Consider the following 18807-nt stretch of genomic DNA (forward strand, 5'->3'; position numbering starts at 1 on the left):
AAGGTCGTCAGCGACCATCATGCGTTGTGTTGGCTGGCTAATTTAGAGGACCCTTCAGGATGGCTGGCGCGGTGGAGCCTCAGGCTGCAAGAATATGACATCACTGTAATCTACAAGTTCGGACGAAAACACTCTGATGCCGATTGCCTATCACGTGCCCCCATTGACCCGCCGCCGCAAGACAACGAGGATGACGACGGCTTGCTTGGAGTAGTAAGCGTGGAAGACTTTGTTGAACAACAACGAGCAGACCTGGAGCTAAAAGGCCTCATTGAGTATTTAGAAGGGAATATGAACGTTGTCCCTAGGTCGTTTAAGCGCGGGTTGTCTTCGTTCATGCTTCAAAACAACCTGCTCATGAAGAAGGACTTCTCACCAGTCTGTGCCAACTACCTTCTTGTTGTTCCGTGCCGGCGCTGCGTGCAGAAGTACTGCACGCCCTACATGGCGATCCGACAACTGGGCACCTTGGTTTGTCCCGGACACTATCGAGGATGCAAGAAAGGTATTACTGGCCATGCCTAACTGCCCACGTCGCCCTTTTACGTCAAGACAAGCCGAGACTGTGAGGGATGCAAGACACCAACGACAAGACCAGCGGGATTACCACAGCCGATAAACCCCCCTTGCCGACCTTTTCAGCAGATCAGGATGGACTTGTTGGGACTATTTCCGACGTCGACATCTGGAAATAATGGATCGTTGTGGCGACGGGCTACCTCACCAGCGTCGCTGAAACCAAAGCTTCGCCAAAAAGTAGCGCAGCCGAAGTGGCAAAAGTTTTCGTCGAGAGCATCCTGCTGCGACATGGTGCCCCAGAAGTCCTCATCACCGACAGGGGAACGGCCTTTACAGCAGAGCTAACCCAAGCCATTTTGCAATACAGCCAGACAAGCTACAGGAGGACAACTGCCTACCACCCGCAGACGAATGGTCTCGCAGAGCGCCTGAACACAATCCTTGCCGGCATGCTAGCAATGTACGTTGACGTCGAACACAGGATGTGGGATGCCTTCCTGTTGTACATAACCTTTGCTTACAACATGGTGGTGCAAGAAACAACACCGATCACTCCGTTCAAGCTGGTTTACGGCAGGAACCCGACGACGACTCTCGATGCCATGCTGCCGCACGTTACCGACGAAGAGAATCTTGACGTCGCCACCTATCTCCAGCACGCCGAAGAAGCCCGACAGCTCGCCCGCCTACTGATCAAGAACCAGCAGCATACCGACAGCGAACACTACCACTTCCGACGACGCTACGTCGAGTACCATCCCGGTGACCGTGTTTGGGTTGGACCCCGATACGCCGACAAGGACTATAAGTGAGAAGCTATTGCGATGCTATTTCATACCCTACAAGATCATCCGACGTATTGGCGAACTGGACTGTGAGGTCGTGCCAGACGGCATTTCGCATTCACAGCGACACCGCGCATGATCTGAAGTAGTCCACGTGGTGCGTCATAAGCCCTTTTGCGCACGCTGATGAACTTCCTTATTTTGTTGTTTCTCTACTAAGGGTCTTTTCTTTTATTAATTGGTTTGTTTGCAGCATCGAGTCGATGCTTTTTAAGAGGGGGTTATTGACACGTGTACTTGTATATCTCTACTGGGCGACCACGTTTCACTGCCTAACAAATGTTATCGCACAGCACTGGATGCGCCTGCATGTATAGGAAGTTTTTCGAAATATCGATGGTTCTATCCGCTGTCTGTTTTTACCGAACCTTACGTTATCTTATTTGATCGCGTGACGCGAATGGTGCAGTACTTTGTGGAAGACACGCAGGTCCCAGCGATTAGTCTGGAACATTCAACGATGGATGTATAAAAGCCAACGCGTCTGACCCGCTGATCAGATTTCTGACGATCGCCAACTGTGTTTGCCGCTGTCGTTGTGCTTTAAGTGTAACTTGCTTTTGTGGGCACAAGTTTGCCCAATAAAACGCTAGTTTCACCATTCACCGTTTTGCTTTCTTCACCGTCACTACCATGTGACACTTTTTTTTAGAAATTATGATAGTAAGAAAATTATATTTACGAATTGTTACGAACTGATACATTATATAAATGAATGTCGATGATCTAGCTTTTACATTACTTGCAAGAACGAACAGCGCTAAAAACAAGGTCAGACAAAACCAAGACAGCGCACTGTCGTGTGTCATCTTGCTTGCAGGCCAGACTTGTTGCAGCCCAGGTACTGGTGGAGACCATCATCGTTGCTATATTCTTCTAGATTTACAAATACAGGAACGAATCTTTGCGCTAGAACTTCGATAATATCACATTATGCAAGTTTCACTCACTTTGATGACCTGTTGTCGGACTTGTTTGAAGAGTTATTTGAAAGTGGCGAGCTATGATGATATTGTGGTCCTCACGCGACACATATTGTTATTTGATCACGTTCAGGAATTGGCGAGGCAGACAGTATAAAGCAGGGCTGTTTCCTGCTTAAAAGCCTTTGTTAAAATTACGGCATCCGTAGTTCACAGTAAAGTAAGGGCCCGTAGCTCTGAGAGATCTGAAAGTGTTGCCTCCTGAAAACTATTTTGAAAACTAGTCTATTCTGAAAACTGCCCAGACATTTAGTTAGGATGGACTCTCTGCAGCAATTAAGCAGCATGTGTTACGACAGGGTAGGTGAGCCTCAGCTAGACAAGCTGCCATGGCCATCTGGTGTTGAGCGATCGGGCAGTGATGTGATGCCAAACATGGTGATATGAAGCAAATCAAAGATTGATATCTAAGAATTGAATGTTAGTTTTATTCGGTTGTTCAGAGGTGAACTTTAGTCCCCCACCGTGCATACTAAAAATTCTCAGAATATTTTTATCTTCTTCGTCAAAGCAGAACCTTACTACATTACCAAAGCAGGAAATAAATGCGGTAGCACAGCGTCGCTCAGCCTAACAGAACATGAGAGAATTTTTTTAGCTAAGCACCGATTCTTGTAGGCAGTATGCATGCGTTTCAGCCTTTTAGTTATTGGTGTTTTTTGGCATGGTTTAAAAGCTGTGTGATCTTTCAATAAATTTTCCACTTGGCAGTACAGCACTCGTCGTGTTGTGTGTTTTCGGTTGTTGTATTTGTCTTCTTCATGCTATTTCAAGTTTTATTCAAGATGAACCAACTTGCTCAAATCAAGTTGTCTTGAACTGACCTTCGTGATGCCTCTCGTTTCAACACAAACTAAGCCATAGAATAAAGAATCGAACTAAGTGGCAAAAACACAGCGCACACGAAGCTATCGGCACTCGCACTCTGTTCCCATCGCAGATCGCTTTCGCGATAAATCCTGCACAACTGCGCCATACCCAGCAGCTGTCTGAGTAGAACACCCCATCCTCCTGGGTGCCTTGCGTGCGACGGAACACGGAGCTCATCCTCCCCACTTGCGTGTGCGAGATTGAGTTGCCACCGTCTGCTCACCCTCGCACGCTTTCACTTGCACATACTGTACAACATACGGTGCGCGGCAGCGATGTTATTGTCCCAGGACTTTATATGGAAGAAGCATCACAGTGACGCCAATGGTTGAAATGCACTGGAGTGTCTAGAAACAGATTGGCATAGCTTTACGTTCTCCCAGCCCAGGGTTGATCTTGGCTCTCTGGGTCTGCGGTGACATATGGTGACCCAGAAATTATGTTACCTCATCGATTGGACCGCATAACTAGATAAAATTTTCCACTATCATCATGAGTGACAGCATGGGAAATATAGTTTGATTGTAGTGCCACCGATGTTCTCAGCTTTATAGGAAAGCATGCACTGTGCCATCTCTCGACACACTCTTCCATATTCTGATACTTTATAGCTAGAAAGCGTGCTTCTACTGCGTGGTTCATGTTGGTTTATTCTGTGTTTCATCATGGTTTCAAAGTTCCCTGCCATATTGCACATTCCATTATTCCACCAAAATTCAGATTGGCCTTCTTCAAACTGCTTCAAAATGAAATTTTATCTGCTCCAAATTGCCCCAAAAGGAAATTTAGTCTGCGCCAAGCTACTCCAAAATGTAATTTTGTCTGCTCCAAACTGCTCCAAAACGCAGTTTTATTTTCTCTGAAAATTGCTTCAAAATGACGTTGGGCAGTCCCATCCCTGAGCGTTCAATGATTCAGTGCCCTCTGGAATTCTGCCGCTGGTCAGAACCCTTGTCAGTTCTTTCAATACCGAAAACTCGCTGATTTTTATCCAAGAAAGATTGAGATTCTGAACTAACTCTTATCAGCAACAGGTCTCTTAGGGATGAGGCAAACTTTTCCTGAACGTCTGGAACGAGCCCCTCAATTTGGTTCAAAGTTGCGCCCGTGCATTCAAGTTTCTTGATGATGATGGCTAAGAATGTGAAGTGAGCACACAAGCTTGCTAGTGTAGTTCAAGTGTATCATCGCAAAGTGCAGTTTGAGTCCTTCTCAGAGCGATGCTCTCGTATGCTGCAAAGATGCTAATAATAGCCTTTCCACTGGCAATTTGTCTATGGTAATGTACTAAGCGGCTGCTTCAGCCAGGTTCCCCAGCTGTTCATTACATTCTAAACAATATAAGGCCAGGACAAAACATGGAAGAAGGCATATTTAGGCTCTGAAAATTGAATGTAGTGTCGCATGGAGTGACGTATTAAGAACACAGTAGCAATACTGTGAAAGACGAAACTAATTTTTATTGGGCGAACCTGCGCCCACAAATACAGGCTACACTTAAAGAACGGAGACAACGGCGAACACAGTTGGCAATCGTCAAAATCTGATCAGCGGGTCAAGCGTGTTGGCTTTTATAGATCAGTCGTCAAATGTTCCAGGGTAACCGCTGGGACCCACGTGCCTTCCACAAAGTTCTATACCATTCACGTCGCGCATACATGCAATCAGATTACACAAGGTTCGGCGACAATAGACAGCGGATAGAAGCATCGATAAAATTCTAGAAAATTCCGATACATGTAGACACATCCTGCGCTGAGCGATAACATTTCTTAGACGTTAAGAGCGCTCACCCATAAAAGATAAATGAGTTCACGTGTCAATAGGCACCAACATCAAAATAGGCACTTATGTATGGGCACAATAAAAGTGCCTCTAAAATGTTTCTAGGCCCATAGTTTGTGCTTATAGTATGTTAAATAGGTGCAATAAGGATGTAAGGAAAAAAAAAGGCATTCTGCCTAAGTATCCAGTCTCTACTCATTGTGTATGTTTTAAGTGCCTACCTTCATCTTCACCAGCCCCTCTGGCACCTATCTAGCCATTCATTCCAGTGTGTGAGCTTCCAGTCCGACATGGGACATGACTATTTTCACTGTGCTAATGACCTTACATGCAGACAACAACTTTGAGATTGCCACTTTCTTTGATGTCGACAAATCTTTCTTTTTGTGTTGAGACAGCAGTTTACAGTCAATTACCATGTAAGACAACAAGAAATAAGCGATGACAATCGTGAGAGACACCATTCAGGCAGTTCAGTTTCTCCATCAGGTGGAGTCTGATGAGTAAGAAAACTAAAAACCCAGTTATGGCCATTGTAGAGCAGCTTCAAGGGGCAGAGTCAACAGCCAAGCTTTCTGTGCAAGATGTCATTAAATGCCACTGCTAAGTAATTGGTTTGCTTGCTCCCACAGGGCATGTGCAATCCAGGAGTGGCTTGCTGTGAACTTCTGCGGCCACGTCACTCTCAAAGTGGCATCCTAGTTCCCAACATAAACCTGCTATGCATCTATGTGTGGGTATAGTATCACTGAGACAGAAACTAGCAAACAGCCTCACAATGCTGAAAACTTGCTAAACACTGCTGTTGTGAAAGCACTGCCCAACATTCACATGCACTATCTGACCTGAGCTGTCAGCCGTTACAGAAGCCAAATTAAATCAGTACCTGAAGCTGAAGATAGTTTTATTCAACGCTCCTAGAAAACAGCGTTAAAAGAAACAACGTAACAATTTTGGAACAAATGTTTTGATTTAATATAATGGCGATTTGTGAAATCGCCATTATATCCTCATATACCTCACGCACCCAGTATTATTTCCTTAAAAAGGCGTCCCTCTTGCAATGTGGCACAAGAGTACATTTACTACTGGTGCTTTTCATGGCCTATTTTGGGGGATTGATGTCTCGCATACATACCTAATAGACATGTCTTGGCCATCTGACCAGCTTTGATTCAATAATATTTACCTGTATTTTAATGTAACTAATAAGTCATTAACAAATAATAACTTATTAGTAACTAATAAGTTATTACATTGGTGGAATTTTGTTTATTTGCTAAGTACACATTGTGATTTGTGCATTCAAGTCATGCGTGCCTCATCAAGCGATCCAGCTGGAGTGTTAAACTACAACTGCCATAGGCAAATTTGTTTGTGTGTTAAAAAAGATTATCTGAGAGCGAAAAGTACATGTTGCAGCACATGCACAGAGAAAATATTTAACTGTTTCTTTCCCATGCCATGGGAGACTTATTGATTTGATCAATAGCTCATCAACACAGTGCCAAACACTGACTCTTGTCATCGCCATCTACTGTATGGATTGATTGCTGCGCTTTCATTTTTGGTCAGATTTGCCCATCTTGGCCACATTGGGGAGTCATAAAGAATAAAGCTTTAACTGCATGTATCACTGAAACTTGCCCTCAGTGCTGGTCACACTTCTCAGCCCAGTGTAAAATGTGTGCATTGGCCATCTCGGCTATGCAGTATTTACATGCTGGCAGCCGTGGCAACTCGGCAGATTCTCTTGGGCTGCCTGATTTTCTGCTCCAAGGCATCACTTATTTACAGAAGCCTTAAACATTTGCACATGCTCCGAAGTGGATGTTGTTTTCATTTTTATTTTACAATAATAAGGACTGCAAATTAATATGTACTGCAGGGGCTCAGTTTTATTCTTTTAAGAAATATTATAAATGCTTTCTGTTGTGTGGAGTTTTTACTCAAACCAGAACAGGCACTCGGCTTTGCAGTGTTTGGGCAGATAAATAAACAATTCAATTCGACGTCAGCATGAGCTCCCGTAAAAATTTGCCCTATTTTTTCTTATGTGGTGTCTGGTTGTGCAGCAGTTTGCTATAGCATTGGTGTAATGCTGAGCCAATTTTTGTTGCTCCACAAAATTGGAATTTGTTTTCTGCAGCCCCCTCCCCCTGGAGTTCCTCCAAATGCTGCTCAGCTGGCTGCCATGCAAGGCAACGCCGTAGTCGTGGGTCAAAAGAAGGGCAACTTCTGGACCACTGGTGCTGGAGGTGGCTACACCTTCTGGTAGAGGCCGACCACAGTGCACGGGAGCCTCCACCAATGCTCCTGCTGCTGTGTCGACAGTTGCAACGTTGTCTCCTTTTATTTCCCTTCAGAACAAGGAGAGCACCCTCATGCAAGACTATGGAACGACGTCTCCCATGTCAGAGTTGATTGACGCTCCAGTATGCCCTTCTGGTGCTAGACTCACTAGAAATGGTCTCCAGGTGCTGCAGTTGTTTTATGGGATTCTGAACACTCAATGCTAATGATTTAGAAGTAGAAAACAGCACTCATGAGTGAATTTGAGTGAATTTTCATGAGTCTACATGTCTGCTTAGACTCTACACGACAGCAGTGTATTTCATGTTCCAGCACAGAATCGTAGAAGCCTGGAGGCCAGATTTAGTGGTCTTGAACTGGAAGATGGGCAGTTCTAGGGCAGATTCCAGTACAGTATGTGCTCTGCTTTAGTTGAGGTGCCAGCCTCAGCTAGCCCAGCCAGCAATGGCATATTGTGAACAGTCTGTACTGCTCTGTTTGTCCTGGGACTCTTTGATGACCTTGGGGATTCTTCAAAAGAGTGTCGCAATATTGCAGCTTTCCCATTTGTCTTGCATGATGTCTCAATTTTTCAATCCATAGCAATCGAGTATGAAGAACATCTTTTCACAGCTTACTTTTGACTATACTTTGGATAGAGAACATGGAGTGGAGCCCCTTTAAGAAGCAGGAAAAGGTACAGCATCAATCAAGAAGTTTCTGAGTCTTAAATATTTGGCATTTTGGTGTTGTTGCATGACATTTCTATACGCAGGCCTCGTTACGAGTGACTACACCAAAATGCATGACAGGAAGTGGCTATGTAACCCACCCAGCCAAAGAACTGTGCATATACTAGTGTTTCCAGTGGTTGTGACATGTGTAGTGTTGCTGTAAAAGAATGCAAGGCTCAATTCTTTCATGCAACACAAGCACAACACAGTCTCTGGAGGCAGTCCTGCGTAAAACTGGTATATTTTCTACATTTCATTACAAGGGATGTTACTTCATTCATTGTAATGGCGCTAACAGCACCCAGTTCGAAACACTTCAAGGTGACATGTTGTTGCATATGACTTGTAATGATGATCGGGAAAGCCTGATTTGGCTTGCAAATTGCACGGTTTGACGACAAGGATGGTCAAGGAGATTTTTGCCTGGTGCTGTAAAAGACTCCTTGCAGTTTGGTCTAGTGTATGACTCTGATTCAGTCCATATGAGGTAAAGAGGTCACAGGAAAAGACTTCAGCTGATAAACACTAAGCATACAGGGAAAGCTGCAGTCCAGAGCCAGGCTTGTCTTGTTCCTGCTGGACTAAGGCTTCCCTCTATTGGCCACTTTCAATTGATTCAGTCCATTTTTGACAAACCTGTGTGACGGTTGAAATGTTGCAATTGGCACTGAGAAGTTTCAGAAACTGTGTCATTTTAGTACTGGTTACGATGTCTCAGTCCTGGATTACCTAATCGCCAACTAGCTCAGCTCCTTTCTCTAGTTTTGTCACAACACAGCAAAAGCAAAGGAAGGGCTCACCGTGCTGTAATTTTAGGTCCCCTGTCCCTCCCAAGCCTGCCATTTTTCACTTTAGCTGAAAGGAAATGAAATTTCTGGCAAAGACAAGCAGCAGTGCTGTGACAGCAGTTAAAGTAGTCTTGTTGAGGACAAGCTATTATTGTAGATGTTAAAAAATTAGAGTTGTTTAAAGGAGACCGTTGTGGTTCACTGAATCCTCAACCTTCAGTGAGAGTGACTTGGCACTTGTTTGGCTGTTATTGAAGTTCCTCGTTTCAGTTACATATGGGACGGTGTTCTGCGTCTTGTGTACGGCACAGCATGTATGCATTTGACCTCATCAGCTTTCAACACTAAGTAGCACACGAGTGAACAATCATATTCACATTGCTCACGTTTCTGCTTACCTGATCTGTATAGACATGCAGTGGAGTTTGGGGCCAAATGGAAATGGGGCTGTGTCAAGAATTAATGCTGTCAAGTAAACTGTAGTGAGGACCAAAAAAATTTGGCTAAAATAAAAACTAAACAAGAAAAGCTTACTCTCTTTCAACTTGTCCACATACCAGAAATTCTTTGCCCTTCCAAAAACGCATGTCCAATGCCCATGTCGTCATGTCAAGATGTATTTATTACATATTTGGTATATCATCATTGCTGGCTCACAGGAGATCTTGCAGCTGTACCACTTCAAATGACTGTATCACGTCCAACACATTAGCCTCGGAGTTTCTCGGAAGGAGTGCAAAGATGACCCAGTGCCATTTCGCATGGCTTGCATCCCACCCAGTACTAGAACACTAAATGCAATAGCTTCATTGGTTAGCTTTAAGCACATGACACTTTGAGTGTGTACTATATAGTACCTGCATAGTGCAAAACCTTGGATCTTGTTGCTTTGTACTAGACAATGTGTGCTAGAACTGTGGTGATGTTGCACAGGGGTTAAAGGGAAGAGAAATTATAAGTTAAGAAATTATAAGAAATGAGCTAGACTCCTAGAGTGATGGATTTACATGCTGGAATAGCATGTGGATTGGTTTTAGTGGAAGCAGAAACTTTGTAAGCCAGAAATTATGCAAGAACAAGAGAGAGGTGGCGATGCCACCTTGCAATTCTAATACCAGCTTCCTGTGACATCATGGATTTTGAATCTGCTCTAAAATAGTTAATTGTATATCAAGGATGGTTACATTGTGTTCTGAAGTGTGCAGCAAAAGTGGAGTCTGGGAGGTCTTCAAAAATTTTGCAGCAGGAGAATGACCCATAGTTTTAAATGCTTTGAAACCTTTGATATAAAACTGTTGTCACTGGTGCTGTGCTGCGAGTGTGAAATGAAGACAGGAAATGTTTGGCTCCGTTTTCTTCTTTAATAATTGTACCAATATTTTCCCAAAAGAAGTGCAATGAGACCTTTGAAATAATGTTCCAGCATTCTAGATTGACTCAGTGTTTTGCTTTATTGCCTGTTTAATATTTGTCTAGCCATGCCACAGATACTGTGGTATTCACGAATAATACCAGCAGGAACTAGACCAAAACAGTCGGACAACTTACATAAATTACTGTTTTTGCACTAGAGCACCCCGCTGAAGGTGCAGTAGACCCTGTGAGGAATTCTCTGAGCAGGATTCCCTGAAGCACATCTCTCGCTGCACACAACAAAAATGGCTAGCTATATTATACTGCTTAATTTGAGCTGACCACATATTGACTCAAAGCACTGTGCTTCACATGCATTTCAAGCAGAAGTTTGATCAGACTTATCATGTCACTGTAGGCGTGTAGCAAGGGAAGCCTGTAGAATTTTACTTGAGCATTCTTGCACATATGTTATGCTACACAACTTGGTGTTGCCTTTTTCTTTCGTATGTTCCACAGTGCATCCTTTTCGTGATCCCTTGCTCACAGCATAGAGATGAACATAGGCATTTGCTAGAGGAACATAACTTCCTGCCAGTGTTATTGCTCTTGCTCGACTACTCATCGGCAATTTCATCAGCTCATGTTTGTTAGCTATATACAAGCCAGCTGCAAATATACCAAAAATCTCAGGTGGAGCCATTCAAGGATATTGTCAGAAATGAACAAATGCGAAATTGTGGCTTATTTTTTCTGCTTCCTTAACTGGAAACTGTTTCTAACTTACCTAGTCTTTCACAGCCATCTATCTGTGAGTTCTACAAAATATAAGATGCTATGAGGTAAATCTGTTACCCATTCAGCAGCCTTGGCAAGGCCCTTGCCTTCCTTGAAACTGCTGTGCATATACCTATGTCCAATCATTCCAAACCAAGCCTGCCAACACTACCAGCAAAGAGCTGCACATTGCACTTAGTCTCAGTCAGTGTCACTCACTGACACTGATACAGTGCTTTAAAGGCCTGGAAATAGCTTAATGGCTTCTGATACCCAAGAAGAAGCACAGTTCAAGAAAAAAAAAAACTGTATACTGTGCATTTTTATTCTTGCAAATAAGGAAACATTGGTTCATAGCTAGCATCCTTTTGATTTGTTGCCCTTTATTTCACTACACAACTAACATTCCTAGGTCAGAAGCAAGCACAAGTGGTGGAAAGGGAAATTAATAGGCATCATGTTGAGAGATGGAAGAGTAGTATGGATTGGCAAACAAATGAGATTTAATGATATCCTAACAGAAATCAGAAGAAATAGCAGGGCATGCACTGGATAGGGCACATATGTGGCAGCTGTTAGAGAAACAAAATGGCAACCAAGTGATGGGGGAACAGTGTCTAGGCAGCAAGAAATTTGTTAGAGCGATGAGATGTATAGAATGCACATGGCTGGAGTGAAACGTGCACAATGTAAGCTGTGGGAGAGGCTTCTATTGAGCAGTAAATTGTCGTGCTGTAGGCTTTTATGATGATGACAAGGAAGATTCATCATCATCATCATCATCAGCCTGGTTACGCCCACTCCAGGGCAAAGGCCTCGCCCATATTTCTCCAACAACCCCGGTCATGTACTAATTGTGGCCACGCCGTCCCTGCAAACTTCTTAATTTCATCCGCCCACCTAACTTTCTGCCGCCCCCTGCTACGCTTCCCTTCCCTAGGGATCCAGTCCGTAACCCTTAATGACCATCGGTTATCTTCCCTCCTCATTACATGTCCTGCCCATGCCCATTTCTTTTTCTTGATTTCAACTAAAATGTCATTAACTCGCCTTTGTTCCCTGACCCAATCTGCTCTTTTCTTATTCCTTAACGTTACACCTATCATTCTTCTTTCCATAGCTCGTTGCGTCGTCCTCAATTTGAGTAGAACTCTTTTCGTAAGCCTCCAGGTTTCTGCCCCGTAGGTGAGTACCGGTAAGACACAGCTATTATATACTTTTCTCTTGAGGGATAATGGCAACCTGCTGTTCATGATCTGAGAATGCCTGCCAAATGCACCCCAGCCCATTCTTATTCTCCTGGTTATTTCCGTCTCATGATCCGGATCCGCCGTCACTACCTGCCCCAAGTAGGTGTATTCCCTTACGACTTCCAGTGCCTCGCTGCCTATTGTAAATTGCTGTTCTCTTCCGAGACTGTTGAACATTACTTTAGTTTTCTGCAGATTCATTTTTAGACCCACTCTTCTGCTTTGCCTCTCCAGGTCAGTGAGCATGCATTGCAATTGGTCCCCTGAGTTACTAAGCAAGGCAATATCATCAGCGAATCACAAGTTACTAAGGTACTCTCCATTAACTTTTATCCCCAATTCTTCCCAATCCAGGTCTCTGAATACCTCCTGTAAACATGCTGTGAATAACATTGGTGAGATCGTATCTCCCTGCCTGACGCCTTTCCTTATTGGGATTTTGTTGCTTGCTTTATGGAGGACTACGGTCGCTGTGGAGCCGCTGTAGATATCTTTCAGTATTTTTGCATACGGCTCGTCTACACCCTGATTCCGTAATGCCTCCATGACTGCTGAGGTTTCGACAGAATCAAACGCTTTCTCGTAATCAATGAAAGCTATATATAAGGGTTGGTTATATTCCGCACATTTCTCTATCACCTGATTGATAGTGTGAATATGATCTATTGTTGAGTAGCCTTTACGGAATTCTGCCTGGTCCTTTGCTTGGCAGAAGTCTAAGGTGTTCCTGATTCTATTTGCGATTACCTTAGTAAATAGTTTGTAGGCAACGGACAGTAAGCTGATCGGTCTATAATTTTTCAAGTCTTTGGTGTCTCCTTTCTTATGAATTAGGATTATGTTAGCGTTCTTCCAAGATTCCGGTACGCTCGAGGTCATGAGGCATTGCGTATACAGGGTGGCCAGTTTCTCTAGAACAATCTGTCCACCATCCTTCAACAAATCTGCTGTTACCTGATCCTCCCCAGCTGCCTTCCCTCTTTGCATATCTCCCAAGGCTTTCTTTGCTTCTTCCGGCGTTATCTTTGGGATTTCGAATTCCTCTAGACTATTTTCCCTTCCATTATCGTCGTGGGTGCCACGATAATGGAAGGGAAAATAGTCTAGAGGAATCTTCCTTGTCTAGAGACAAGGAAGATTATGAGGATTAAATTTCTAATCAACTTCTCACCTTCTTCAATTTCCTCCTGCTCTTTCATCAACAGTAAAGGCAAGTAAGAAAGGTGATTAGAGTTTTTTTTTTTTTTTCATACATTCGTATTTGTGTCAGCGGGCAGGTATTTGTTTTTCTTTTTTTCATATTTATAAGTACCCCGTGCTTGCTGTTGTATATCGTGCAAAAAAAAAAAACATGACCGTCAGTTTGTCATCTGTTTTGCTAAGTGAGTGTCATAGAAGACGCTCATTTGTAAAGAGCACTTCATGCATGGTAGGGCTTTGCAGTCAGGAAGTGCTAATGAATTTTTAACATTCCTTCTTCTGGTGCCATAGATATTACTCCACAAGAGTATCTCAAACATGAGATGCAGTCTGCACACATATTGTGTCGGGTAGTTTTAAAAGGCATTTTCCTACATTCTTGGCTGGTTAGCACTTGTATATTGTGTTGATGTAGGTTTACTCTCACTAGCACTGCATTCAGTGGTGGCAGCTGGGCAATTTGTTTGCAGAATTCTACGTTAGCTGTGCATCAGCTATGCAGCAGCTATACAGAATGACCAGTGGAGCAATATTTTCAGTCGGCCTTCAGGACTGAAGCTTTAGTTTTTTTGCCTCATGAACAGCACGGTCAAGTTGATCCTGAATATTGTTTACTCATGCCAGAGTAAGCAATATTCAGGATCAACTTGACCATGTATCCTGCTACCATCTAACGTGATCTTCCAACAGCATGCTGTTCATGAGACAAAACTAATAGCTCAGTCCTGAAGGCCGACTGAAAATATTGCTCCACTGGTCATTCTATATAGTTGCTGCATAGTCGATGCACAGCTAATGTAGTAATATATGTGACTCGTAGACTATTAGCTCGAACAGTGTGTGGTACTATCATGGGTAATTGAAGCAGAAACCAGTTAAAGCCAACTAGAATGCATTTTTTTCGTTCCCGCTTTCATCGATTCGTGCATTGTTGGCATGATTTTCATTTCCGTGCTTATATTCAGGAATACCCCTACTTTGGCGACTGCATATGTAGTCGTGCAAATTTAGTCTTAAGTTTACTCATTACCTGTGAGAGGTGTTCTGGTCCACACTTTACTGTCAATGTTTTACTGGACCACGATAGTACAGACCGTTGGTGAAAACAGCTTTCCACCAAGGCTGGTTTATAGCTGATTTCCAACAATTCATTTCTGCTCAGTTTTGTCATTGCTAAACACAACAGATGGAAGTAGGCTGATGCTTAGACCAGTGGGTGGTCCACACTTTACTGTCAATGTTTTACTTGACCACGATAGTACAGACCGTAGGTGAAAACAGCTTTCCACCAGGGCTGGTTTATAGCTGATTTCCAACAATTCATTTCTGCTCAGTTTTGTCATTGCTAAACACAACAGATGGAAGTAGGCTGATGCTTAGACCAGTGGGTCCCACCATGATCAACATAAACGTGAGAGTGCACTTTGTGCCACAAATGGTTTCATGCATTAGAGACACCTGCTGTGCTAAGCAGAACTTAGTTTTGCATTAATTAAAATAGAACCGAGAGCGTTTTCTGTTAATGCTGATGTTGCTAATTGTTTGTTTTGGATGTATATTTGGGGTCTCGGCCAAGAAAACAAATAAGCCTGGACGTCGGCATATGTGACCTGTAGTCCTATGAGTGTTGCGAGTTTTTCCAGGTTTATGCCAGACCCGAAACAGACTATGTTGCTGAATGGGCAGACTGTACAGAAAACCTACAGAATTCACCAGAAATATTGCTTGGCATTGCTTGTGCACCCGAGCAACATGTGTTTTCATGTGTGCTCAGAACACACTCACGAAATGCACAATATGCAGGCAGCTTTGCAGAAAAGTGTTTTGTGCTGCTCGTGCTGCACCCAATGTCGACATATACACGATCAAAAATAATTAGATGTATCATCTGCCATTCTTTTGTAGTTATTTGCTGTTAGCACTACAGACATAGGTTCTTGGAGATAAAAGAAAAAAAAAAAAGAAACCACACTTGCCTGTTTTCTCTTTGTCCTTTAAGGATTTAACACTGGCTGGGTTCTGCAGAGTGCATTTCTCATAGTTTGTTCCGTGCTTGGGGATGCTGCATCATATCCTCTGTATCATCCTGGGTGTTTCTTTAGCTTTTGTTAGGTAGATGCTGCATGTTTTTACTCACTGTTAAAGTAACGTGGCGGGTATACGCACAATGCTAGAGCTACGTATATTGTTAAGTTGCAACCGCTCAAATTTAAATCTCTTTTTGGTTGTCTTCAAGATGCAGCAGATCTTAAAAAGGCCAGGACATAAGCCACAGCAGAGCACAGGTTTGGCTCCCGGTTTCATCTTTAGCGAACCCATAATCCATTTACAAGATAGCTGTGTACAGAGTAGTTCAGAAATGTGCATGATGCACAAAGTGGCACCAGCTGAGATTGCACTCGAGATCAAAATCGGAGGACACAAGTGGGTGTGGTATGAAACATTTCTGGTGTACTTTTACATTCTGGGCGCTCTAGATGCAAAGAGTGGTGCCACGTTTGGCATATCTGTCATGAGCCCTTGCTGTTCCCATTGATTGTTGCTGCGGGCCTGTCGTATTTCCTCTAACCGGTTTATTGCACCATTTGATGAGGGGAAGAAGGCCGCCTGCCGTGATACTGCGCTGCTTAATTGTGTGTGATTCGAGGCCAATCAGAGATGTGTTTGCTTTTATTGGGTAAAGGTCAAAGCTATTGTCTCAGTCTGTTCAATAAAAATTGTTTATTGTGATTGACTGACAGCCTTGTCATCTCTTCTTTCTTCATTTCACTTTTTCGCACCATAAAGAGTGCAGTTAGAGATACAAGGCATCCATTCAGAACAGCAATCTCATTAAGGTTGGTGTCCATTAGAGCAATTATTTAGCAGTTTTGGTCTGTCGCGACACACTGGTGGCCTGTGCCTATGAGCCAGTATTGTCGAACAGTTAATGGTCCCGATCAGATCGCAGTGCAAGCGCAAGGGAGCCTTCACAGAAAGTCCCGTGAGCAAGATCTGTTTAAGTGAAATGTAGACACCTCTTGTCAGTGTTACATATGTATGGTTCATCATTGGGCTGCAATGTACCAGCAAGAGATCTTATCACAGACAGACAATAATTATAGCGACAATAATTTTTTAAAATTGGTTCATTATCAGAGGAAATAGGAGAAACTGCACTGTTGCATCACTATATGCTTCCAGGAGGTAAGCTTCACTGCCAACATAGACACTTCTTCCCTTTGGATGGGGGCGAAATGCGAAAACACCCGTGTACTTAGATTTAGGTGCACGTTAAAGAACCCCAGGTGGTCGAAATTTCCGGAGTCCCCCCACTACGGCGTGCCTCATAATCAGAAAGTGGTTTTGGCACGTAAAACCCCACAATGTAATTTTTTTTTAACTTCTTCCCTTTGCCTCTACTAGCACACACGAGCAGGATTGTACGAGGTATTCAAAAAAGGTATCTAAGATAAGTTACTTAGTATCATGGGAAATAGTACTTAATATAATGCTAACTGCTGAATTCAGCAAAGTGTTTGAGTAGAGTTCAAAAGGTATTTGTGAGGTACTTTTATGCAACAAATTCAAAGTTTAAATTGAACTAAATTGGGGGGCGGCGGGGAGTTGCATCATTTCATATGAATACACAGTCCGAGAGAGATACCATATTTTGGGGCAGCGCAATAATTTGGACTGCCTGGGCTTTTTAACTTGCACCCAGAGCCTGAAATTGAAAACGAAAACAAAACATGCCTGCACATGCCTGCACAACAAAACAAAACTGCACGAGCGCATGGCGTTGTACGTTAAAGCTACTGAAGTTTGCAAGAACTGAAATTGTTGGTTTCATGTGGCGCGGTAAATCCTCACACCAGCTGTCGCGCACTTCATGTTTTTACATCTATTTTATGCGTGGCTTTGCACATCTTTAACTGTTGCTAGTTGCTCCATGCATAACTTGTCGATTCCTTTGAGCTGCAAATTTTTCACCCTGCCTTGTTTGTAAAGGGTATAAATCACGCTGTGTCTTATCGGAATATGATACCAAGGAAGTGCTTCTTTAACAGCTTTATTCTTTTCGCCCGAGGGCATCTTAGATATATTGTTTGCGTTTTTGGAAATGTGCTTAGAAAATAGATAGTTCAGGGCGAGAATTGCTAATAGCTCCTGCACACGGTATTTTTGTTACATTTCTCACTGAAAAGTTTGCGTCCCGTTTGGGAAGTCATCACATCTCGACGCTGCTTGAGCAAACTTAACACGCCGAGTGATTTGTTTGTTTCACAACGTAGTCCCTTCTTGCATGTGAGTTTTGTACTCAGCTGAATTCTTTCTTATACTTACGCTGCAGACGACTAAACCGAGCCTTGCCGCCAGCGCTCATCTACTTTGACTGGCGCTGCTCTGCCTTTAAATATATCATGTGGCACCTCTCTCTAGTAATATAAAAAAGTACTGAAATGTTATTCAGTCTTTAGCTTTGTACGTTTCCAAGCAGCTCCCTTGGGGAATGTAAAATTGCACAAACTGCAGTGAGAACGGTAGTTCAACTTCATAGGCGTATGCAGCAGAATTGCATCGGCGGTACAGCACTAACGCGCTTTTATTAACCCGTATGTTTGGTGACTTCGTTGGCTAGTGTACGCGTTTCCATCAATAAATTGGCAATTACTCTTATTGAGGCGACTTCGACTGCGCTTATTCGGCGATGTCACTTGTATTCATCGGCAGGAAAATCACAACGGCATATGCAGAGATTGCACCGTGCGGATTTGTTTGATATAAGTCTGCACTAACGACGGGTGCTTATTATTCAGGTACAGAAGCAGCATTGCGGCACGGGTAGAATAAAAAAAAAAACCATCGAGAGATCGCATCCCTCAACAAAATTTATCGGCTAGTGAACATGAGCTCCACGTCATGTAAATGGGGTTCATGGCGTTTGTCAGCGGGACGCACCTTGCACATATGTGGACCATGTTGTCCCAAACACCGGTAACATCGTGCTCATACCCGCTTGCACAGAGGTCAGCATCTTCCCTACAGCTGTCACCGCAGAAGAAGCAGCCTGGCGCCCGAACAAAGGAGAAATCGCAGCCGCAAACTTCAGCCATCCTTGCTGCAAAGGGTTGTCGTCTGCTACTGCTCCCGCGTGTACTGTTGGAAGCGTCCGCTAGGTGGAGCTGCACTGTTGTGCGCTCCCTTCGCTTCCTTAACTTAAAGGGACCCTGAAACGATTTTGACGATTTTCTACAAACGTACGGAGTCGTTAGAGTAGGTCCTTCTGATCATTAATTTACACATATAAGTGCTCCGTGTAAAGCGTGTAATTTATTATAAGGTTTTAAAGGGCCCCTGAAACGGTTCGGACAAATTTTGAAGGCACATAGGGTACAGCTTAAATAGAACATTCGCACCACAATTTAAGT

The 18807-nt window shown here is 43.4% G+C and overlaps 1 protein-coding gene across 2 annotated transcripts in view; it reads left to right on the top strand.

Annotated features, from left to right (window-relative positions):
- LOC135907043 (DAZ-associated protein 2-like) overlaps positions 1-16130 on the top strand; it is a 140819-nt gene extending 124689 nt beyond the window's left edge. For both annotated transcript variants that reach the window (XM_065438716.2, XM_065438717.2), the window contains one exon: positions 7152-16130. In XM_065438716.2, coding sequence (XP_065294788.1) covers positions 7152-7280 — 129 coding nt within the window. In that variant the 3' untranslated portion in view covers positions 7281-16130. The remainder of the gene's footprint in view (positions 1-7151) is intronic.
- The last annotated feature ends 2677 nt before the right edge of the window (positions 16131-18807 follow it).

This window comes from Dermacentor albipictus, unplaced genomic scaffold (genome assembly GCF_038994185.2).
Source record: "Dermacentor albipictus isolate Rhodes 1998 colony unplaced genomic scaffold, USDA_Dalb.pri_finalv2 scaffold_14, whole genome shotgun sequence".
NCBI classification, from domain to species: domain Eukaryota; kingdom Metazoa; phylum Arthropoda; class Arachnida; order Ixodida; family Ixodidae; genus Dermacentor; species Dermacentor albipictus.